The sequence below is a fragment of the Apis florea genome, unplaced genomic scaffold (genome assembly GCF_048593485.1).
Source record: "Apis florea isolate Af1SG1 unplaced genomic scaffold, ASM4859348v1 contig_2201_pilon, whole genome shotgun sequence".
Lineage (NCBI taxonomy): Eukaryota > Metazoa > Arthropoda > Insecta > Hymenoptera > Apidae > Apis > Apis florea.
In genome coordinates this window covers 1,310,816-1,337,633 of record NW_028256542.1, presented here as the reverse complement: position 1 = coordinate 1,337,633, position 26,818 = coordinate 1,310,816, and the positions used below count along the sequence as shown (strand labels likewise).

The window sequence follows — 26,818 nt, the reverse complement described above, 5'->3', positions numbered from 1 at the left end:
TCTATGAAAATAATATATATTTTATATTTAATTTAAAATATATATAATAACATAATTTTTAAAATTTATTAAATGCGAATTTTCATGAATATTTCATAACATAAGCTATAAATATTGCTTAAGTTTATTAATATTTTACTTAATGATTGAAAAATAAAATTAAATATAAAAAAATATATGCAATGAATATTTGATAATTTCAATTTTCTTAAATTTGATTTATAATATAATAATTTTTTTTTATTGTAATATAACATATATATTATATATATAATGATTACTATAGAACGTAATATTGGCGCGAAAGGCCTTTTACTTTACGCATTTTTCTATGTTTCAATTATTGTTAACTAATTTTATTAATCAACGTGAGTGATTAATTATTATTATGGGTATTTTGGGTTTAGCGAAATTAATAGCAGATATTGCACCAAATGCTATCAAAGAACAAGAATTGAAACATTATTTTGGTATGAATAATTCAGAGTTTTGAAATATTTATTCAAATATTTATCAAAATTTATTATAAAAGCAATGCTTTATTTTTTATTTTAGGTCGTAAAATAGCCATAGATGCATCTATGTGTTTATATCAATTTCTTATTGCAGTACGTAGCGAAGGTGCTCAACTTACATCCGTAGATGGTGAAACAACTAGGTACATAATTAAAGAATATCTATACAATTTTATATTATTCTTTGATAATTCTTTATATTACAGTCATTTAATGGGTATGTTTTATCGAACAATACGTTTAGTAGAACAAGGAATAAAACCTGTATATATATTTGATGGAAAACCACCAAATTTAAAAGGTGGAGAATTAGCAAAACGAGCTGAAAAGAGAGATGAAGCACAGAAATTATTACAAGCAGCAGAAGAAGCTGGTATTTCTATTAAATATCTAAATATACTATTAAATACTAAATATCCAATTATTTAATTTTAAAATTAATAAATATAATTTATTGCTTTTGATTATATTTATATTATTATAAATATGATTCTAAAATTTTTTTGTAATATTTTATTTTATATTTTATGCAGGAAATGCAGAAGATATAGAAAAATTTAACAGAAGACTAGTAAAAGTTACAAAAGAACATGCAGAAGAAGCTAAACAATTATTGAAGTTAATGGGTATTCCTTACATTGATGTGAGTAAAAACAAAATATTAATTATAATTTATAACTATAATATATTATATTTATAGGCTCCATGTGAAGCTGAGGCACAATGTGCTGCTATGGTAAAGGCTGGTAAAGTTTTTGCAACTGCTACAGAAGATATGGATGCACTTACTTTTGGATGTAATATTTTACTCAGACGATTAACATTTAGTGAAGCAAGAAAAATGCCTGTACAAGAATTTCATCAAGATAAAGTATTAGAAGGTCTTGAATTAAGTCATGATGAAGTATGTAAAAATAACATAATATTAATATTTCTGTTATTTATATGATAAATATACAATGTTTTTGTATATAAAAATGTTATAAAAAGCTATACAAAAATTTTAATATAATATAAAGTAAAATTTAAGCACATTCTAAGTTAAAATAATTGCTCATAAATTATATTATACATATATATTATTCTTCATCTTCTAAGAATTAATCATTTATTATTTCTTTTTACAGTTCATTGATCTTTGTATAATGTTAGGTTGTGACTATACAAATAGTATTAAAGGAGTTGGGCCAAAAAGAGCTATTGAGTTGATTAAAACACATAGGACACTTGAAAAAATTGTAGAAAATTTGGATACTAAGAAATTTCCAATTCCTGAAGATTGGAATTACAAACAAGCTCGATTATTATTTCAAAAACCTGAAATAACAGATCCTGAAACAATTGATGTAAGTGTAAAATTTTATATTTAATTTATTTTGATGGATTGTTTTAATTAATGGTTGCATAATAATAATAAATTTGTTATTATATATATTGGCATATTATATAATAATTTATGTTAATAAGTACAATATTATTATTATTATATTTATAACAAATATTCATATGAAATATGTACATAAATATGTATGTTTTTCAAGTTAAAATGGATAGAACCAGATGAAGAAGGTTTAGTAAAATATTTATGTGGTGATAAACAATTTAATGAGGAAAGAGTAAGAAATGGTGCAAAAAAATTACATAAAGCACGAAATACTTCCACTCAAGGAAGATTGGATACATTCTTTAAAGTATTACCAAATTCAACTCCTACAAAACGTAAAGTAAGTGAATAACAATTTTTAAGATTATATTATTTTTTCTTTTTTAAATTAATATATATATATTATATTTTTGCAGATAGAAGAGACAAAAGGAACAGCTAAAAAGACTAAAAAAAATGCAACAGGAAAACCACGTGGAAGACCAAAATAATTATTTAAAAATTTTAAATTTTATAATTTTTTAATTTTTATCAAATGCGAATCTCAATGTTTATAAAAATTTTTAATTTGAATCATTTATAATATTATCAATATATAAAATTATTGCAAATAATTCTAAAAATATTTAAACAATTTTATATTTATTTCATAAAATAAATTATACATATGCAAATAATATTTAATTTAATTAATTTTCACTTTACATTTTTGTACAATAAAAATGTTTTTTATACATTTTTATACATAGTACAATATATATCATTCATATGTACCATTCAATAATATTAATTGCGTTCGTTGTATATTTTATTACAATTTTTGTTCATTTACATATACAAATGCCTATGTAACAATTTGCCTATGTAAAATAATTTTATTATAATATTTATTCAGTCTTACTGGTTGCATCATATACATTAATTACATTTTTTTATTATTGTTTTTATAGTCTTATGTAGAATTAAAATTTTAATTTTTGGATGGTATTTGGCAGTGATTAGGCATTATGGATATTATATACATATAACATATATTAATAAAGGAAATCAATATTTATATAACTGAAAGCTTTTCTACATATATATAACATTTAATTGTCACTGAAATGTTATTATAGTACTACCAATAGCATTGGGATCTAATATGTGATGTAATGCTTGTTCAATATTATAAGGACCATATACTCTATCTACAACCATTTGTAATTGATCAGCATCAGCTAAATCACATAATGCTTGCAAATATGCTGTGTTAATTTTTGAACCTTCTTTCCACTGATGCATATTGAATCCAAATACATACTACAATAAATATAATGTTGCATATTAAATAATATTGAATTTTTAATTAAGCTATCAAATATTATTTTATATACCTGAACTAGTAACTTTACTCGTACACATCCAGCAAATATACTTCTAAATATAAAACCTAATGAGTCAGATATTAATTGTTCGGGGACTGTAGAGACATAAGAACCATAAGGCATTAAATTTTGTTTTAATATATGTTCATCAATTGGTTGACCTCCAGTATAAAATATAGCATCGAATCTACAAATTTTAGCTAGTTTTAAATACTAAAAATTTAATTAAAAGCTACTTGAATTTTAACTATTAATATTAATTCAGAATAAATTTATTATGTATTTCTCATGTTAAAAAATTTTTGCATTATACCTACTTGTCATGTAATTGCAACTCTTTTTCTATATTTGAATTATCTAATGATATAACATTATCTGCTCCTAAGGCTTTTGATACAGGAATTGCGTTTGGTGAACATATTGTAAGTACATATCCACCCCATAATTTAATTAGTTGAGTTAAAATACAACCAACAGGTGTATTTCCACCATATATAAGTACTCTAAAAAATAAGTTTTATAGTCTTATTTACATATACAAACAATATTTATTTTATTTTACAATACCGTTTTCCTTTTGCATCGCCTTCTTGAATTGTAGATCTATTAATTAAGGCATCCCAAGCTAAACATCCACTATAGGGAAGACTTGCAGATGCTTCAAAAGTAAAAAGTTTTGGTCGTTTAACTGCTTGACTTTCTGGGACCACTATATATTCTGCCATTGTACCAGGAGCCCAAGAAGGTACAGCTAAGAATACTTCATCCCCAATGTCAAAATTAATAACATTTTGTCCTATACCTACTATCACTCCAGTACAATCTCTACCTAAAGTTACTGGGAGCTCTTTGTGTTTCTAAAAATAAGTAAATAATAAATATATTAACAATATAATTTAGATAATAAAAAAATAATTTTTTAGTTTACATACACCATAATTAAGAAGTCTTCTGTAAATCTTAGAATAACCATTACAAATTTTTGTATCAACAACATTAATAGAGGCTGCTTTAACTTGTACTAATAACTCATTAGACCTTTCTATCATAGGCATTTCTGCATCATCTATCATGGATACACCCTACATTGTTTATAATAGATTCAATAAATATATTAAATAATATAAATATTTTAATTGTATTTTTAAATTAGAAATTAACTTAGAATAAACTTTATTATTATTTAAATGAATTTATTATTATTATTACTTAAATTTTTTAATTTAATACAATACCTCAATACCAATGTAATGATGACATATAATAGCTTTTATATGATGCATATGACGAGGCACATGTTCCCAAGTAATTCTAATATAATAACCAAGTAAAGTACCAACAACTAGACCTGCTAAACAAAATGCAAGTTCCCTATTTGACACTAAAAAAATAAAAATTATATTATATTATTACAGATTAAAATATAATATTATTTTGATATTTTAATATAAATGTTATAACATTGTTTCAATTAATTTTGACATGAAATCACAAAATTTTTAATATTATTTTAATACCTTCATTATTATAAAAAGTTTTTATTTGTCTATAAAATCCAGTGATATTGAAATGTATATTATAATACTGAAATTGTAAGTGTTCCCATGTTTTTTCAATCCAAATAAGTAGATGTTGTACAATTTCTTTAACATTTTGTATGTTTTGATTATTGTATAATTTATAAAAAACCTGACGTGCTTGAGCGAACCATGTTATAATCCATTGTTGTCCTTGTTGTACAAGTAATGAAGTTTGAATCTTTTCCAAAAAAATCCAGTGTTTAAAAATATAAAATTGAATATAAATTTTTTTTATACAAAAATGAATAAAATAAATAATTAATAATGATATTTTTCTTATTTAATATAATCTATAATTAGGAATAATATAATTTATTAATTAATAATTTATAATTGATAAAATTGAATTGCTATAGTTTTAGAAATATTTTTTTTAAAGAAATTATTAACTATAAATATTAGAAGAAAAGTATTAAAATATTAATGTATTTTAAAAGCTTATTTAATAGATTTATTATATGATATTAAAATTATATATTATATAAATTATTTAAATTATATATTTTTTCAAGAATTATAACTACCTGAAATGTCTCAAACTGATTAGATAGATGGAACCAAATTTCGTCCATGATTTTATAAAAAAGTTATTTAACAATTCAAATATAATATATCATTTTATATTCTACTTGTCCGATTAGCTGAAAATGCAGCACAGTAGTGTTATAAATAAACGATTAACACATTACGTACAACTCAAAATAGATATCAAGTTTGCTTTGTGATTATTGAAAATTATAATTGTCCTTGTATTATATATTATTTAAATATTATTTTTTCATGATTATAAAAAAATTTTAAAAGAAATAACGTCGTATTGAATAAAAAAGGTTAATTTGTCCTATACAAGTTTGGCGCAAATTTATTTGTTTTTGATGATATAACGACGGTTATGAAATTCTATCACGTGATAAAAAAATAATATTAATGAAATCTTAGTTAATTATTAAAAAATATTATTAAAAAATAGTTTTATTTTTGTTAATATAATAGAAAAAAAAACAAAAATATGTAAAGAAATTATTTTAAAAAATAAAATGTTTTTGTTGAATAAAAGATACATTTAATAAAAATATACGTTATTTTGAGATAATTTTTTCAAATTTTAAATAATATTTTTGTTCGATAAAACTTTACTTTCATTTTACTTTTATGTAACGTATTTTAAAATTATAAATCCATTAATCATAGAATTAGCTTTGTAAAAAAAATAATTACGCAACGTATAAGTATATATAAATTTATGTATGTTCATTATATGTGCATCATACTTTGTTAAATTTTCAATCATTGATTTGTATATTTTGTATATTTTTCACAATTCATTGTCTTATATTCATTATTATTAGTGATAGATCATGAATATATAATTTTAAATATTTTAAAATTGATAAACTTTTCTGATAAGCACAAAATTAAAATGATAACTAAAACTCAATCGATAAAATGATTTCTATTATCGAAGCAAATATATTCATTCTACAGTCATCCTATATATATTTTTAAAAATCAAAAGAAATTTTATTATATGTACTATTTATTATTATATGTACTATTTATAATTTATCATTTATTTTTTTACATTAAAAATTAAAATCTAATTTTGAAAAAGAAATGAAATACTAAATAATTGAATGAAAATATTAAATTGATATCTTATACTTTCTTCGCAAAAGAAAATATAAACAAGAATAACAAATTGTGGAGGATAAAGATAAATTAAAAATTCATATCAGCGCCATCTCTAGAGTGCAGTAAATAAAACATAAATATAAACAAGGAGAGCAAGCAGAAAGAAGATAAAGATAAAATGGAAAATTGACATTTAGCGCTATCTCAGAAGAAAAAAGACAAATTTTAAAAGATGGTGCTGAGGCTCAATTCTTACTTTTCTTTATTTTATTTTTAAAAAAATTTTTTTAGTATTCAAGAGATGGCGCTGAAGTTCAATTCTTATTCTATCTCTATCCTTCTATTTTTCTTATTTATATGTTTTATTTATGACATTCTGAAGATGGCACTGATTTCTCTTTATTATTACTTTATCTACTTTTTTTTAATTTGATATCAAGCAATATATGTATTTAATTTTTAAATTACAAAACACTTTACTATTGTTAAATCAATATAGTTCATCACAATGAATTTTGTTTTATTATATTAATATTATATTTTATATTTTTTTATTCATACTTACATATTATTTAAATTACATTCTAATATCTTATTAGAGAATTAGATGTAATTAAACATTAAACAAATATTTTAAGGAATAACATTTTATTTGTTCTACTTTTTGCTTACATATAATTTAAATAGAATATTAACAATTGTACTTCATCATCAAAACGGAAATTCATAGATATAGAAATAATATAATATAATTTCTGCTTATTAACTTTAAATGACTAAAAACAAAAATAAAAATATTTTAGTTTTATAATGTATACATTATTTTAATAATTATTTAAATATAATTTATTTTATTCATAGAATTTGAAAAGTAAAATAGAAAATTATTAAAATTATAATATAATTTTATTAAAATATAGGGTATTTTATTAAAACATTTTCATTTATGTTTATTTTCTAAAGTTTTTTAAATTCTTTGTTTCAAATTCAAAATATAGTAGAAATCCTATTCGTTTATTTATTATTAAATTCCATGTCCGGTTGATGAAGACGATGCGACGTCAACTGTAATTGATCATTAATCATTGATTATTAAAATATTATTTTTAAAAATAAAATATAAAAACGAACGAATGCCTTTTATCAAATATATATGATACATTGAATATTAATGTATAACCACTGAATATCAATTAAGCATCATTTGCATGATATATTTTTACAATAATTATTATTAAATTGCGTTTTTAAATTAACAAAAAGAGATAAAAAGAAGCAAAGAAGATCAGGTTAAAAGTATTGAGACAGTGTGGGCTAGGGATCTAATCTTGATCTGATTTAATCTTGATTCTAATTAGCATACAAGACCATTTGCACAGTGTACAACTTATAGAAAAAAGTGCTGAACTATATTAAGTTTTTAATGAGATTTTAATATAACGATAAAATTTTAATACAGTTAAACTTCTGTTATGTGGAGCATTTGTTATCCAAAAATTATATTATGTGATCATTCTATTATCGAAACAACATACAATATTTAAAATCCTTTATATTAAATTAATACAGAGATAAAATTATGATTACAAGAAAGAAACTACATACTACTACATTTATCTATATATATCATAAAATAATACTAGTATTTATAAATAATGAAACAAATAGTATATAATCTTCAGATAAATTTAAATTTACGTTATATTCATTCGTTTTTATTATTATTTTTTTTTTTTTAGATGAAATACAATTTAAATATACCCATTGTCGAACGATAAAGGATAACGCGAAAGGATTGAATCTCGAAGAATCCTGATGACGATTCTGAGAAGAAAGTATTTCTGTTTGTCCTCCAAATTTTTTTTCAGAAACATCAAATTCGTTACGCGAGTTTAAATCTTCTATTTCTCGATGTCTATTATTGGTAATCGTATCATCATCTTGAAGCATCTTCTCCTGTATATTTGGATCGAATCTCTTGCCGTGACCACCGAAACAGGAATGTCCAAACGCAGAACAACCACCTGTTAATAGATTAGTATTATATTTTCATATCATTAAATATTATTGATTCTGATTAATTAATAAATATTATTTTTAAGAAAATCAAAGTGGAAATTTGGAGAAATATTAAAAATCTGTGTATATAAAATGTTTAATATAAATGTGTGCATATAAGAAATTTTTTTTTTTATATTATATAAATAACATTTTATATTTATCTAAAAAGAAATGAAAATAATTTACAAACATTAAAGTTTCATTTAAATAATCATTGAAATATAAAGATCGATAAGTTTTGATATATTTTGTTAATAAATAAAATTTCATTAATCAAAAAATTTTTTAAAAATTTTATATATTATAAAAATATTTTAATTAGATAAATTAGAAAACTTTTAATCAAATTGTTTGAAAATATAAAGAAATAATTAATGTAATATAAAATATAATAAACATTTTTCAAAAGAATTATAATAGAATATAAGTAGATTAAATAGATTGGTCGACTACAAGAAACAAGATGCTGTATAAAATTTAAAAGAATTAACGTATGATAAACAAGACCATAAAATTTAATTTCACTTTCAAATTTACTTCTTATTTCTTATTTCTTTATAATATAATGTAGAAAAAGTAAGTAAGCTTTTAAGGGATTTATAATTGGGTGATAATAATTCTCAGAGAAAAGTAATACAAAATATTTTATTTCAGAAATTTGAATGAAATTAAATTTCAATAAAAGTAATAAAATTTTTTTAAAAATAATTTAAATAATTATCTTACAGATATTAAAACACAGTGCTAATGTACCATATAAAACTTTATATGTATATTTATTATGATCTTGGTAATTAATAATTTCTGAAACAAGAATGAAATTAACTAAATCTAAAATTAATGAAACCTAAAAAAAAAAAAAAAAATAACATTGTAGACAGAGGCGATAAATATTATTTAAATAAATGCAAGAATCTATAAAAGTAATAGCATAAATTAAAGCTTTTCAAAGCAAAGTTGTATAATCGATTATTAGACGGAAGTGAAGAAGGAGAATGAGTAACGCATTTTTAACCCATAAGCAGAGAATTTAAAGAATATAAAGAAAGAGAAAAATGTTGTATTCTTAAAATGTAAATGAACAGTATAAATGCTATTCAGAACTGGGATAATAATAATAAGAATAATAAAATATTTAATTCATATTATGAGAAAAGCTAAAAAGCTTATAAACGAAAAGAGAAAAGAAAAAAATTCTTAATGAAATTGTATTAATTTTAATGAGTATCTTAATGAATTTAATGTCTTTTAATGAAATACTACAAATATTTTGGATTCTATAAAAATACATGGAATTTCAAATGTGTGACATTACAAATCTAATTTTTGTTAAATCTTGTCCTAAAATTAAAGTTAAATTTAAAGTTAAACATTAATTAAATTTTTTTTTATGAAACACAAAATTTATTTACAATTAAATTTTATTTTATTTTCAAGTATCAAATATAAAATCTCATTCTATTGTATCAAAATTCTTTTATTCAATTACTCATTATTAGAACAACATACGATTACTTATTACGATTAAAATAATATTTACATCGAAATCGAACTCACTCATCATCTATCCATGGATAAAAAAGGTATAATCCATATTAAAAAAGAAATAAAATGCGCCCTTTAAATAATTTAAAATAGAGTGGTATTCACGCTTCATGCAAAATGGCGAATCGTAAATCGAGTATGACACAAGAAAAAAAGGAGAAAAATAAAAAAAAAAAGAAAAGTGTCGCGTGAAAGGGCAAAATTAAAATTCAAATTAAAAAGCGCGGCATGAAACATGATTGGTGGCACGTGATCAACGGTGAGAAAGCAGATCAAATGAAAGAGAGAGAGAGTTGTAACTTTATTCACTCAATTATCTGAAGGCTGGTTCTAATCGATCAACGGTTTCGAACCTTTTTCCTCGGCCGCATCCTGTTCTTACGTTTTAAAAGCTTTGAAAAAAGCTCTTTAAAGGGGCTCGATCGCGAGAGACTTCGTTACCGATAAAGATTATCCTCTTACAAAGCTTTTTATGTAAAGAGATAAATATATAAAATTATAAATGATCCCTCTTCTATTTCTTTTATTTTAATCAATTGTTTCATATTGAATTTTGTTTATGAATTGTGTCTTTTGTAATTCGAAGAATTTGTTGCCTCCTCTGTCCAGAATAAGGAAAATTTAAAAAGAAAAGATAGATTAAGAACCATAGATCATTTCCAATTATATTATAGCATTTTCAAATTTTTTTTTAAATTGCAACGTTTTGCAATATTCAAATATTCTTCCATGTGACAAAACAAAATAGGATCAAAAAAATTAGAGTTTTGCCGCCATGAGACGTGTAATTTTGAATATAGAGAATATTAGCAAAGTACGTGTTCAACGATTTCCTGAAAACGAAATATGGCGATCCATTTATAATAGATATTTATATTCATTGCATTCATCATTTAAAAAAATCCCTGTTAAAAAAAGACACGTTAAATTTCTTTATCGAGACCCTTTTAACGATAAATCGTTTTCAGTCCAATGAAATGGAAATGGAAAATGGAAACATTCAGGCGATATGGCAAAACGTTTCTCTCTCACTTTGTGCTTATGATCGTGGACGAAATGCATTCCACGACTGGACAGCTTAATCTGTTGGTTCCAATTGGAGTCGCAGTCGCATGCATTGAGCGTGAACGAGGTTGGCAGCTCGCATGATTCCATTGTTTCTGGATGAAAGATGTGTCAAATTATACGTACACGTTTCAGCCTGTTTTTATTACCGTTTCGCATCTTGATTCATCGTGGCACTGTTTTATTCCTGATGGAATTGCGATATCGTTAAATCATCGCTCCTGCTGTTTTGCATATTGCTGTTAATGTTTTAATGCGATCCGATGTATTCGGAAGTGTTGTGTAACTAACCGTGAGTGTTCCTCCAATTATTTAACATTTAGAAACGATTTATCGTGTTTCGTCGTGTTTATTGAGTAAATATTGAATTCTTGACCTCTGCTTCTCTTCATTCTATTGTATAATTCTATTTGTATAAATAATATAATGATAAAATGAAAAAAATAAACAGAAAAAAAAAAATACGTGGAATCGTTGTATAAAATTAATATCTTAATGATTTTAACAAATTAACAGAAATGATCATTAAGAATAAAGTATAAAATTTATTCACATTATTATATAAAATATATTGGAAAATTATGAATATATTAAATTATGAATATATAAGTATTGTATTGTTAATTAAATGGAGAATGACGGTGAATAAAATATGAAAAAATATGATAAATAAAATCACATTTCCCTAACAAAATCGATTAATAAATTCGCTGCTGATTTTGGCGTGCAAATTGCACGTATTCAAATGTTAGGATATTTTTCAATTTATAAACATTTTACGAAGACAATTAGAGAAAACTTAATTGCCTTGTGTACAGTAGATATTAGCAAATTATGAATCATTTATAAATTAAAAAATTTCCAAAATTTGTAAAAAAAATATGGGAAAAGAATTTTGATTTGAGATAGATAAATTTGATTTATGCTGGTGGAATAAATATAATACCGTATTGTCCACGATGTTTGATTAATTTTAACTTCAAATTATCTTCTTGAATCATTAGTCAAATAAACAAAACAAACACTCAATGATTTTTTATACATGATAAAACTCAATTCAATATTATTCACTTTAACTTCGTTTTGACCTTAATCCATAGATTAAAGGGGAAATTAAGTAAATATTCTAAATCTCGTTCGTTATGAATATTTACAAAAAAAGAAATTTTTCAAATATTTACAAATCGTATCTATAAAATTTCATAAATGTTTTAATACCAATACTTCTATATATCTTTCTATATTACAAAGAGAAAAAAAAAAAAGAATTGTAAAAAATCCCACGTAACGCAAGTAAACTATAGATTGAATTGAAATAAAAATTAATTTCAAATTTTTATAAAATTCTATATATATAAAATTCTACATATAAAATTCGTATTTTTATTAAAATATTTTTAAAAATACTTAACGAATAAGTAAAATAGTATGCCAAATTAAAATCGCTTTCAATATCTTTTTTTCTCTTTTTTTTTTTTTTGATGAAATAAAATTCAACTAAACATGTCTTTAGAAATAATACATTTAGTACTTAAAAAAAATACAAATAAAATAATATGCTAATTTAAGAATTGCTATATTCTTTTCTTTTTTCTTTTTAATGAAACAAAATAAGATTCATTTAAATTTATTTCTAAAAATAATTGAACAATACATTTATTAAAAAATATAAATAAAGCGTGAATGGAAAATCATTTTTGATGTCTTTTTCTTTTCTTTTTTCACGATGGAATAAGTGAAAATTTACTCTTTATTTCCAAAAAATAATTGGACAGTCAAGAACAATAAAAAGTGCCTCCTTCCATAAAATGTACTAAATTTTCAAAGTGATTTCCACGACTCAGAGTTGCAATGTCAACGCAAGTAAGGTAAAAGATCGTGAAAAGCAACAGTAAGGAAGAAATAGCTGGGCTCGACCTCGTTGTAGATAGAAATGACGTTTTTCCTGGGTCTGAGTGATTTGATAAAAGCGATTCGTTTCTACAAACTCTATGAATCCCTATTGCATTTAAAGAGCGACATAACAATAGATATCTAGTATTTTATTTAGTTTTTTAATCATTTTCCTCTAGTATAATCAAAGAATTTATTATACGATATATATCAATAAAATTACAATAATATAGTAATATATGAATTTAAATATTTTTATTTATTAATTAATAACTTAATTATCTTATTTTCCTTTATTTCTTTTACTATGTGCTTATTTTGATAAAATAAAATCAATGCATGATTTATTGCATTACTGTACAACTTCTAATATTGATATTATATGTTATTTATTTTATACATTTTTTACTATAAAATGAAAAGGAATTATTAATATATATTTAACAACGCAGTAGTCAGAGGAATATTTGGATTTAATATAATTTATTCACGACGATATATATATATATATAGATAGTATATATTTTCACGTAAACTTGGAATCCTAAATGTCAAATATATCAGTAGACTATAAAACTAGAAGATTGGTGCAGAAATCAATTCTCCGATAAACTAATTGCAAGAAAAATCATCTTAAATCACGAGCATACTTTATGCAATTATTTTTTTAAAAAAACCAGAGATGTGCCGTTCATTAATCTCACGATCGAAAGTATTTAGCCTGTAATCGATAAAACAGTAGTATTTCGATAAATAACGAACTTGTTGATTCGTAGTATTCTCCCGGTAATAGAGGTCTAATGATTGTTTCCTTTTATTGCGTAACGAAAGTGCATTCCGTTGTTTTCCAATTTTCTAAGATCTTCTAATTCTGTTTAACTGCGTGAAAATTATTTCTCCACTTTTCATCTACGTGATTGATCAGTTTTATATGTGATTACTACTTCATTAAGTAAAGTAGGTAATGTTTTTTTATCTTGTCTCGAAGTATTTAGAAGTGTAATAATAATAAAGTAAAGATAAGCCAGAAAATAGAATAATTCTTTAAATCATTCAAATCACGATGTCCATGTTAAATGTTATGAAAATTTTAATAAAGTTACGTAACGCTCGATTATTCGGTAATTCTGATATCTCGAAAATCCTACTAATAAATCAACTGTTGAAAAAGTTAAATCGATTGTTCGATACAAATCCTAATCGTTCTAACGAAAGACGTAACATTTATCCAATTAAAGGCAAGAGATAAATGAAGTTCATAGTACACCTGGATGGAAACAATGGTTTCACGTTAGTTCGTGTTGCAACTAACAACTGTGATTCTTAATGAACCAATCAGATATTCTAGAGAGTAGAGAGAAAGGAAGTTCAGAAAGGAAGATGATTAGTTATTTGTAACAATCTTTTGATTAAAGATTTCAATAAAAGGATAATAACATGATGTTGACTTTTTGATAATCTGCTGAACTTAACTGATAACTAATTTTTAGAATAGAATTTTAGAATAGATCAATTCCTGAAATATTTGATATTTCCAAATTAATTAGAATACTAATCCTTGAATCAATAGCCAAAGTTTCAGATATTATTTATATAATTTTTGATTTCGATAATTTTTTGTTAATAAAATTCTAAGCTTGGAATCAATAATAGATATAATAGATAATAGATAATATTAGGATTCTAGAGTTGAAAATTTTTTGAAAAAAAAAAAAAATAACAAATTTTTAATTTTACAATAAATAAAAAAATACTTATGAATATTAATATAAGAGTTAATGTAATGATAATATCGTAAAAAGAGATATTCAAAATTTGAGGTTAGACTAAATGCAATAATACAGATAAATTATGATTCAACAAGTAGTAGAAGGCTTTTATAACCAGATAAGTGAAGTAGGACAGTAATGATTCAACAAGTAGTACTGGTTCAATATAGTGAAAGCAAGTATAAAGCTGCTATGATCTGACAAATGAAACAATTTGATTATAGTCTGTCAAATGGAGTGGTTTGATTTTGATCAGGCACAAATAGTTAGATAAAAGATTTATAATATTATAATATTTCAAGGAATGTTATTATATTTTTCAATTTTTATTAATGTATACATATTATTCAAATTCAAAAAGATAGATTTGATATAATTTTAATAGTTTTTATAAAAATAAGTTTTAATGAAATTATCTGTCTATATAGGTATATCATTCATAATTTGATTACCAATACTAGAAAATATATTTTAAATAATAAAAATGAATGAATTATAGAATATAATTGTTATGTATAAATCAAGTAAAATTATAATATTTTTAATAATAAATTTTGTTTTAAAAAATATTTGAAAAAACTAGAAAAGATAAGAAAAAATTAATTAATGTTAAAAACAAATTTCCTATTTATAAAGACCATTATATAATTTGCTTTGCGTTAGAAGGTAGAACAAGATTAGCTCGTTATAATAGAATAAGTGAGGACCTCTTGATTCACGAGAATCTATTCTAAAAAGCTGCTATTACCAATCAATTTTTGATAAAATTACTGCTAAAATAATTTCTTAATTTTTCTAAATGAAATTTTTCATATTCAGAGACAGTTTATCTCAATTTTATAAATAAACTAATTCTTTTATCCATTATTAGTAAATGCATTTTTTTTCTAAAGAAAAATTCTTTAAAAATGAACTTCAACATAAAAAAAAATTAAATGATAGTTATAAATATTTAACTGTTATAAATATATAAGTTATAAATATATAACTAGCATCTTTGAAATGCTACAAGAAAATGAGAGAGAGAGAGAGAGAGAGAGGAAAAGAGCTACCAGAAATTAACAAATCATGTTTTTATGCATAAAAGATGTAAATTCTGCTTGAATACGGTTCTTTTTATTTTTTTTATTTAAACCAATTCATATTTAATCAGATATTGATCCTTTTCTACATTCTGAAATATACGAGTGTAGTAAGAGATTATACATATATATATTATGATAAGCCGATATGATATTGACTGTGATAGTCGTAATAGAGTTGGTACAAGATATTTTTGAGTTCATGGTAAGTAAAAATCTTTTCCCATCATACTTTCCATACATCGAATTATCGTGAGTAATAAGATTTAGTCGAATGGAATTGCAATGAATAAGACGATTAAGGGAAATAATGGCATTTTATGTGAAGTAGGAAATTTTGTTATATTTTTGATCGAAAGTTTGTATTATATTTGTTATTTATGAAAGTAAATATATATATAAAATATAAGATTTCAAAAGGAAACAACACATACATAAAGGAAACAAGAAATAAAATATTAAAGATATGTATATGTATATGTTGATAATATAAAGATTATTATGGTTTTATTTATCTTTTTTGTTTGAAAAATTAAAAAAAGAAAATGAATTTAATTAATTTTAACAATATATTTATCATTTCTATCAATATATTCTTTATTAATGTATGGATAAAAATCTATCAATTATTTCTGACATTTAATTCCAAATTTAGAAATATTAATATTTCATATTAAGAGTGTTGAATGAATTTTAAAATGATTTTAAAATAGACAGATACAAAAATACATTATACATTACATAGCAACAAAATAATTAATATATTAGTTTAAATAAAAATTTATAGATCAGTATGAAATTAATAAATATTGCATTAATATTCAACTTATATTTTATTATTTCTACGAATATTTAATTATTTAAGAAATATTTAATTTGTTATTTTTCGAAAAATATTATAAAAACTTGATTCTTATATTCGTTGAATTTTAACTTTGCACAGCATTTATGAAGATCTAATGAAGTATATTCTCTTTGTAAAAAACTTTTTTTTTTATTTAGAAATGTAACTTTTTCAATATGATTAATTAAATCTTTTGATCAAGTTGATGTAAAATTCACACAATATTTTCTAGCTTTATAATTTAATTTAGAAGTTTTTTGATAATTAATAACTTGTAAGTTCGAACGTGTAATTACATTTCTAGTTTACTATATCTCTATAAACTGATTGAAAAAATTATAATAATAAAAATTATATTAAGAATTAACATAGCATAAATGTGTTTTAAACTTTAACGAAAACGAATGTTAATCAATTGTTTTTATAAATAAAAAAATATATAATATATAATATATAAAAATATATAATTCAATCATAAAAATTAATTAAAATAAAAACATAATAATGAAAATTAATAAAAACAAGAAATAAAATATTAGTCTAACATAATACAAAATATATAAATAATGTAAAATAAACAAAAATAATTTTTCTTTTAATCTTATTCATCAAATTATTTCTAGTTTTTCCTATATTTAAATAATTTTTTACAATGAATTAAATAATAATATATATTTAAAATTTTTAAATGATATATTCATTTATTTATCATTGTGATTGCATTCAAATCATAATAATTATAAGACGTTTAAGTTTAAGTTTTTAATGTAAAAAAAAAATGAAATATGGAATGTATTTATATGAATCTCTATTATTATTTATATCCTTTGTTGTCAGTATTACAAAAGTTATTAAACATCCTTCATAGAAAATCAGGATCACGCAATTATATAAATTATTTTTATTAACTTTCTTCAAAAAGAATAATAATTAATTAAACAATAGTTTTTATTTTGAAATATCTATAAATCATTTTCATAATTATTTTATTATTTTATATTTTATCATTTTTCAAAATAACCAAATAAATCCTAATTAACAAAGATTCAATTGCACATATTATATTTTATATTATTAATTATTATTTCTTTACTTTCATTACTTTAAAGTAAATTTAAGTTACTTTTAACCTTAGAATACTAATGAAAGTATTTTATGTGCATCATTTATCACCATATCTAAAAAAATTCCAGGAAAAAACAATTATTTAAAAATTCTGAAAAAATTAGAGATCGTATAAAGATATCTTTTTACAAGAGAAAATTATTTTTAAAAAATTTTAGAAAAATAAAAATAATAAATGTAAAAATTAAAGAAAAAGAAAATGTTACTAGCATTAAAAAATAATTCGCATATTTCATAATAAAAATAATATATTTTTATCTAAAATATTATACTTTTAACATACATAATTTTATAACTTTCAAATAACAACATAAATAAATCTTGAAATAAATTTAATTTGCATTTACATCTTCTATTATTAATTATTTGATCATATAAATAAACGTAATATGATTTATGGTATCATATAATTTAACAAACAACTTAATATGTACCATTGCTATTAATTTATCTGCAAAATTTTAAATTTTAATTTTGATTTTCGTTACTTTTATTTTTATAATATTAAACGATAATGTTATCAAATATTTCCATCATTTAGAAATCATATTTATTTATTGATATTGTATTGATTGCATGAAATAATGAAATTATGGACAATAATACAAAAGAAATATTGAAAAAAATTCGATTGTTATTAAAAACAATAAACAAATAATTTATGCTAATAATTATATCAATAGAATAAAAATATGTATGTACTAAACAAATATAAAAATAAGTTATACTAATTACAAATAAATTTTGCTATTATTAATATAAAAAATTATTTTTATGATACTGTAATGAAAATATTATTATAAAAATAAATAAGATAGATCATTTCTGTGAAAGAAGATATGATGTCACATGTTAAAACACGTGATATTGAAAGAATAAAATATTCCTGAAATTAATAGCATATTTAACTGAAAATTTCCAATTTTACATCACAATTTTTTTCAAGTTCGAAGATATGATACTTTCAACTAATATCATTTTTTTTTAAAAAATTCTAAAATTCTCGAATTTCAGTCCATCGTTATTTGAAGAAATTCCAAAATTCCCTTTGAACTCATTTCATATTCTCTGTACGTAATCTCTGTTTAATCTCTTCTTAATAAATATCCATTTGAATATAAAAAACAACTTTTTTATAGTAAAAATTTATTATTATTTTTTTTCAAAATAAAATTTTTATTTTCCTTCTCTCCATTCCTTCTTTCGATTCACATTGATCAAAATGATTGTCATTAGCCGCGATTCACTTAAAACTGAGAATTGAGTTGATCGAAGGAAATCCACGATTAATTAGCAACGGAAGTATCAACAAATATGAACAAATCCAATTACGCACGAACACCGAGAGTATAATATGAAACTGTATGGTGCTCGTTCGTATCTTTCCTACTCGTCAATTTTTACGTAAGTTTAAACTGAATTTTTACATTATATTTTACGAAACGAAGAAGATAAATTCAACAAGGTGGAAGCTTCTCACGGTAGAAGTTGAAAGAGAAAATATTAAGATAAATCATAAAGAAACATTAAGATAAATATTAAGAAAATTGAGATGAATTAAATGAAATTAAAATAACTACATTAAGATAATTAATTGAGAAAATAATGTTGAAAAAAGAAAAATTAAAATATTAATAAAAATATGAAACTGATTATATGTAAAAGTAGCTCTCAAAAAAATCAACTTGTCGATAATATTGATAATAAAAAATTTTTAAATTATTATTAACAAAATAATTATACAAATTAATATCTATTAACAATTATCTAATATTTTTTAATTTTTAAACAAATAAATATAATAAATGTATCAAAATAAATTATAAAATGAAAAAATAAAAAATGTAAAATATCAGTTGCGTTAAGTAAAAATATCGACAAATTTCTTTTCGTTTATAATTTGATTTATCTCTCATTGTACTCATTTTTATTTTAACCCGTACACTATGCAAAACCATGCATGTAGTTGGCTTAATACATTAGGTATAATTTAGTTCGATAAACTAGATATTAAAGTCAAAACGATTATATTATATATATCATACTATATGAACGTTATCGTTCCAGTTAAATATTATGAGAATTTTAAAACTCAATGCAATAAACACATCTTCATTTGAAAATCTTAGATACATTAGATACATTAATAATTTTATTTTAAAAAATAAATACAATCAATTAAAATTTATTCATTTATTTAATGCTAAAATTATAAATATTTAAATTTTTCTTAGAAATAAATGATAGATGTTTTAAGATTTTACAGAAGAAAAAGTTGACAAAATTCATTAACTATTAATCATTTTTTAATTTATCGTTTTCTAAAGTAAATCAATGTTTTAACGAGATTTTAAAAAAGAGATTTCATGAATGAAAGTTAAAAAGATATAATCAAATAATAGAAAGCTGACGTTCATTTTCCAAAATTGTATTTACAATACTAAATTTTATTAATTTAAGTTTTTATGTATACATAAAAAATTGATTTTTATATATAAAAAATTTGAATTTCTAAATATATTCTAAATATATTCTTCTCATAATTTCAAAATGCATTTCTTCTTTGTTTCTTACATTCTAATTTACATATAAAAAGATTTTTAAAAATATTTTTCTGAAGTCTCTAAAAAAGAAGAAAAAAAATCTTTAAGAAGAATTTTCAAATATATTATCTATTTTTATAATCAAAAATTTATACATAAAATAATTTTTAAACACATTTTTATTTTCAAAATACTCGATATTTCTTCTCTACTTTCAACAATTTCTGAAAATTTAGAGATCAATCATATCTCTGATTTCCCTCGTTGATTTTTTTACTATTCTCACCCACGTAACTTTATACACACACTCTTCCTTTTCGATATCCCATTCATTCATTTATAATCAAACATTCGGATTAATGCGTAACATTGAGTGGATAATCTTTGTTTGCCATCATGATGGAACTAATTTAAGTTCAGGTTGCACCGAACAGCCGAGAATTATTCATTCGATTACTCTTAGAGATCACACGCGACATAGAATGAAGTTTTTCTTAAATCAAGTTCCCTATCTTACCTGCAAGGAAGGAATATCAAAGGTTTCACGAATACTATGCACCTTTTTTTCATTTGGTACATAAGATCTGGCAATAAAGTTGGCAAAATTAAAACTGATCGCAATAAAATTTTTATTTTACTTGCTTATTTGTTGAATATCATTACGATTACTTTCAAGATACTTCTTATGAAAAAATATATATTGATATCAGCATCTTATATATCCTTTAAAGTAATTTTACAAATTGTTTTATGGAAATTCAGAATTATTGTTATATACTTTTTATATCATTGGCATTAAAATAGCTTTCCTTTAAGAGTTAATATATATATATACAAAAATCATTCTGTAAAATCATTTCTAAAATTTTTTTGAAATGTAGATAACACATTGTCATCACTGCATAGATTTCCAATAGGAATAATATTCAGCAACTGAATATTATTAATATTATTAATAATTCTAATAGAAATTTTTAGTTTTAATTAACCAATTTTATTATCAAACTTCGTATTATCAGAATGATTTTATATGCAAATCAAAATGAAAGAAATAAAAAATTCTTATTTTTTCATTTGAGAATTCATTTTCTCAAAAATAACTGTTGAAAATACGATTTTTATTGGTTTCTGTTCGCTAAACGGGCGCCATGATTCTTTGGGGTCAACAGTTGTACAATACATTGAATCATGAGTATCTTCATTAAGCTTTGACCGGAACAAATTGGATTATGGAAATGTTCGCGAATGTCTAATTATGATATGTAGGATCTCTATGCGAAGGTTAGAAAATTGATTAACAGAAAAATATTGCAAAAATGGAATGATAATGGAGTGGTGGGAATAACATTATTATGCTATTTTGGAGTAAAAATTTTGTTAGAAAAATTTTTTTTAAAATCGATTTTTATTTTTAATAATAAAATTTCTGCAAAACTTTTCAGATATTCTTATTTAAAAAATCATTAAAGAAAGTTATTTGAATATAACTTTGAATTGAATATCTTAAAGTATTTTGATATTATGTTAATAAAAAATATAGATGTATAAAAAAATGTTTGTATATTTTATAAAAAAAATCATTTTTATTAAAAGTATATATTAAAAATTATATCATATTTATTTTTTTAATATATATAAAGGAAATAAAATTCTTCTAAATATAAATTGCTTTTAGTAATGACTTTTCTAAAAGCACTAAAATTCTATCTTTTATGTATTTTCACTTTTATTTTAATTAATAATAAAATATAATAATAATAATAATAATAAAAGATGCAATAAGTTTAATTGTAAATATTTTATAAATTTGTTATGAAAATGAAGTTTTAACAAATTTTATGTGTTATTCTGCATAAAAATAAAAAATTTAAAACTTGTTATCCTGAATCTTAATAATATTATAAAAGAAATAAAGTCCAAATAAATTAATTTTTTAATATTTTTTAACTATTTGCGTTAATAGTAAAATAATAATATTATAATATTATTTAATAATATTATACACGAAAATTTTTATCAAAATATTTTACTTCATACATTTTTATTCTTCGAAAACTCATATCAATAAATCAATTTCAAGCGAAATAAATATTTATTCGCTAACAAAATTCTATCTTGTTCGAAAGTGAATCTCAAAATTGCACGTTCTAAAGTATTTTATTGCGTGACTAGCTTTCCCATACAAAAAGATAAATTTATTTGTATCTTTGTTAAAAGATAACAATACATCCAAAAATATTATCAAAAAAACTTATCCTATTTTCCAACATGAAAAATAAATTTTAAGAATAATTATTATCGGAAAAATTTTGTTTTTAAAGTAATTAATAATAAAATTAACAAGTTTGACGATATTTTAAAAATATGCTTTTCAAATAAATAAATAAATATTGAATAATATTGAAAATTAAATAAAATAAAAAATATTACTCACGTTTAGCATAAGCAGTATCGGTGAAGGAAATCAGAATAATTAGCGCGCAAATGGACGCACAGACGGACAGCGGAAGACCGGAAGTCGCATTGTTCTTCATTCTGGTTCCTCTTGCACCCGTTCCTCACGAACAATAGGCAACTAATGGATAAACTAAAAGAATCCCGATGCTTTCTCGATGAGCAGGTGGTTGTGAATGAACGAAAGAGGCGTTACGAGGTCCTTCTTTTACGGGAGCGGAAACCAGAGTGGCGCAGCCGAACATTGCCGGGTCGAGCATGCTGACTACGCAGACACTGTGGGTGGTGTATGATACCGGTCATGTACAGGGTTGATATATACATTCTAAATGCAGGTTGATAAAACTCGTTGAAAGAGATGCAAGTTCGAGAGGCATTTAACTCGTTCGTCAGGCCGAGTTCCATTGCACGTACTTTGAACACTTACAATACGTATATAAATATTCATATTCACGTATATAAATAATCATGTTGCTTTAATATAATAGATTGACATATAATATGTACATAAATATATTATAGACAAATGATTATAATTTTCTTTTTTCAATAACTATGTATATAATAATAATTTAGTATTAAATAAATATATCCACTATCACAATATAATTTAAAATGATTAAAATTGAAATAGTATAATGAAAGTAATTATATATATATAATTATATTTCTATCTGAATAAAAGTCGATATAAATTTCGTCAAAAAAATAATTTGCAGATAAAAAAATCTAAAATCTAAAGTTAATTTGATTGTTTTAGTAATATATTTTTATATTTGTAATTTTCTACAGAACTTTTGATGAAACTTTTCAAAAAAATGAAAATGTTGTTCAATTCTTTCATTTTATTCTAAATTTGTATTAAATTGTTAAAGTTAACTGAATAGTTGTAAATCTTTTGACTGGATTCAGATTTTGTAAGATATATATTTATAATATACATTTATATTTCTATATACTATTTCTGTAAACTTTATCTGTAAATTCATAGAAATGAAGAGAATTATACTTATCTTTAAAGATACTTTGCATTATCCTTTTACAAGAATCTATTGAAAAAATAATGATATTTTTAAGATTATTTATAATTAAGGAATAAATTTTCTAAAAGATTATTATAAATCCTTCCCATTTACTAATTATAAAAATTTATCATTTATAATTATAAAAATTTAATTTATTAAACAACATTTAATTTCTAAATAACCAAAAATATTTTTATATTTAAAATTTTCATTACGATTATGCTATTTATTATTGAAAAATATAATTCTTTTTTTTTTAATAACTTTAAAATTTATTCTTGTATACATAAAAAGTGCATTTTGAAAATACCTGAGTAAAAAAGTATATAAATTAGCTGATGTACTATGAAGTTAGATATAATTTTTATAATCAAGCTGTTATCGCTAAGCCACTAATCCCGTTTATCACCAACAAGAAAAAAAATGCAAAGTGCACATCTGATCATTAATCTTGATGTTTATTTTATATAAATATAATTTATTTCTTTAAAAAAATATATTAAAAGAAATAAAAAATATTTGTTTCATAAATATAAATCCGTTGTTAAAAAAAAAAAGCTAAAATTTTTTCAATCTTTTTGTCATTGATATGATTTTGTTCCTTGATATGAATATTTTTTTGTTTTCAATATCATCTAAAGTTTAGAATGCATTGCATAAACGAGTGTAATTTCTGTTTGGTTATTTTTTTCTTTCTTTTCTTTTGCAAAATAAAATTGTATTGTTTCGTATATCGTATAACTCAACTGAAAAAAATCTACATTTCCATTAAAAAAATTGTTGATATTGTACATTTTTTTTTTTGTGTTCAATGTATCAGTATTTTTCGTTTCAAAGTAAAATTGATAGAAATACAAAGAATTCACTTTCAAATTAAGATTTGATAATTGAATTTATATTTCAAATTGATAAAAATTTATTTTTAAAAATTTATTTATAATAATTAAATTAATTTTAGAAAAAATTATATATATATATATATACATATATGTATAACTAGTTATAGTAATTATAATTATAGAAATATTTTTTATATATTTTATAAAATATATGTGATTATAACCAAAATCAAGTATGTAGATATGTAATGAATATATATGTAATGAATATAAAATGAATGCATATAGATATGTAATTAAAACTATGTATAAATCCTTAGTAACTAAGAATAGTCAATTCTGGAAAGTTTAAACTAGCGGAATCGAAACAAGTTTCATCACATAAGAAAGTTTATTCATTATACAGTTTCTTCAGTAAATCGATAATGAAAAGCTTATTCATTATATAGTTCTTCGATAAATCGAAACTCGTAGAAAATATATGTATAGTCATTGTTTCTAATGTATTTCATTCAAAACGAAAAATAATTTGTTTTAATCAAGATAACATCTTTTTTAATAATTAAATCTATCATATTACAAATTAATTTAAAATAATTTGAAGAAAAAATTTTTGTTTATATGTATATAAAATTCTTTGTTTGCTAATGGAATAACTTATATTATTTTATCGATTTAAGAATTATTGAGAATTGATACTTATAAAATATTAAAAATCTTTAAAATAAGTTTAACCTCAACAAATTTTTTGTTTCGAACATGGGTATCATGTTTTTTTCACTATCGTCTTGTCTAATATATTAATCTATAATAAATATTACTAATGGAAACGAATTTCACTATTACTTTGTATTAACTTATATATATAATAATGATATAATAATATAATAATAGTTTATAATTAAATAATACTTTAAATATGTATGAACATTTCTAGCCTATTAAATGAAATCGATTTTTTTGATATATAAAAATATTTATGCGATAATTTTGAAAAATTGATTCTAGAGATCAAAACATATATAAAAATATTAAGTTATAAACAATTTAAGCTTATATTAGATTTTTCAATAAAAATATAATATAAATTACACGAGAGTTTCGTAAGATACTTAAAAATATCATTAAATGATATATATATCTAGGAAAATTATACAACATTTTAAATATTAGCATGTATATATATACACATAATCTTAATTAAGATATATTCAGATAATAAAAGTTATCCTGAGAATACAAAATGTAATACAAGTACTTACGTGATCTAAACGGTTGCAATCATATGCACACTATCCATATGAATCGAAGTATTATTATGGCACATATGACATATGGTATATTCGCACGGTTTATTGGACAGTTTATCGGTTTACATATCACTTGTGTTAGTAATTACAAAAAAGGAATTATTAATAATACTAATAATTAATAATTCGATTCATTTTTCAGTTTATATAGTATAGCAGTGAAAAATTATTAATATCATGCACTATTTTCTTTTTTATTTTATATTCGATTTTTAATTTTGAAAATAACAAATAATTACATTAATAAGATTCTCAATTGATTAAGATATATGTAAGTATTATATGTATATGTCCTTTTAAGCTTAAAAATATTTTTCATTAGAAACAAATTAAATTTTTTAATAAAAAAAAGTAAATATTTTATCTATTTCAAATTAGTAACCTATATATTAATTGTCTTTTATTTTTGCTTTTTTTGTCTTATAAATTTTTTTTATATGCCTTAAAAATTTTCTTAAAAATATTTACAAAATTTAAATAAATAAAACTATATGTTCAAATATTTTTGATTTAAAAAATAAAATATATTAAATATATAAATATTTAAAATATATTTAAAATATATAAATATTTTGAAAAATATATTTTTTTTATCAATATATATATATATATTTTATTTTTATCAAAGTTTATAAAGAAAATTTCTAAAATTTCTAATCTCTAAAATTTAGATATTAAAATTATTTTAATAATGTTTTATAAAAAAAAAAAACAATTTAAAATATTCAAACTCGTTTAAAATTATAATTTTTTAATCATGTTATTGTTATCATAATATATAACTT

At 21.5% G+C, this 26,818-nt stretch overlaps 3 protein-coding genes across 3 annotated transcripts; 1 reads left to right on the top strand and 2 right to left on the bottom strand.

Moving 5' to 3' along the window:
* The first annotated feature begins 85 nt into the window (after nucleotides 1-85).
* On the top strand, nucleotides 86-2,576 carry Fen1 (Flap structure-specific endonuclease 1). Its single transcript, XM_003691468.4, has 8 exons — nucleotides 86-470; nucleotides 556-658; nucleotides 722-888; nucleotides 1,049-1,158; nucleotides 1,216-1,419; nucleotides 1,643-1,861; nucleotides 2,057-2,239; nucleotides 2,316-2,576. The coding sequence occupies exons 1-8, from the start codon at nucleotides 389-391 to the stop codon at nucleotides 2,388-2,390; spliced, it is 1,143 nt and encodes a 380-aa protein (XP_003691516.3). The 5' UTR covers nucleotides 86-388; the 3' UTR covers nucleotides 2,391-2,576.
* On the bottom strand, nucleotides 2,525-6,123 carry LOC100867596 (NAD(P)H oxidoreductase RTN4IP1, mitochondrial). The gene is made up of 8 exons (XM_003691477.4): nucleotides 5,371-6,123; nucleotides 4,784-5,024; nucleotides 4,502-4,647; nucleotides 4,199-4,348; nucleotides 3,834-4,123; nucleotides 3,584-3,769; nucleotides 3,276-3,453; nucleotides 2,525-3,201 (listed from the first exon to the last, which is right to left on the bottom strand). The coding sequence occupies exons 1-8, from the start codon at nucleotides 5,416-5,418 to the stop codon at nucleotides 2,998-3,000; spliced, it is 1,443 nt and encodes a 480-aa protein (XP_003691525.1). The 5' UTR covers nucleotides 5,419-6,123; the 3' UTR covers nucleotides 2,525-2,997.
* A 986-nt stretch (nucleotides 6,124-7,109) lies between these two features.
* On the bottom strand, nucleotides 7,110-26,123 carry LOC100866297 (uncharacterized). Its single transcript, XM_003691466.4, has 4 exons — nucleotides 25,986-26,123; nucleotides 22,840-23,908; nucleotides 8,240-8,502; nucleotides 7,110-7,543 (listed from the first exon to the last, which is right to left on the bottom strand). The coding sequence occupies exons 2-4, from the start codon at nucleotides 22,937-22,939 to the stop codon at nucleotides 7,493-7,495; spliced, it is 414 nt and encodes a 137-aa protein (XP_003691514.2). The 5' UTR covers nucleotides 22,940-23,908; nucleotides 25,986-26,123; the 3' UTR covers nucleotides 7,110-7,492.
* Nucleotides 26,124-26,818: the final 695 nt, after the last annotated feature.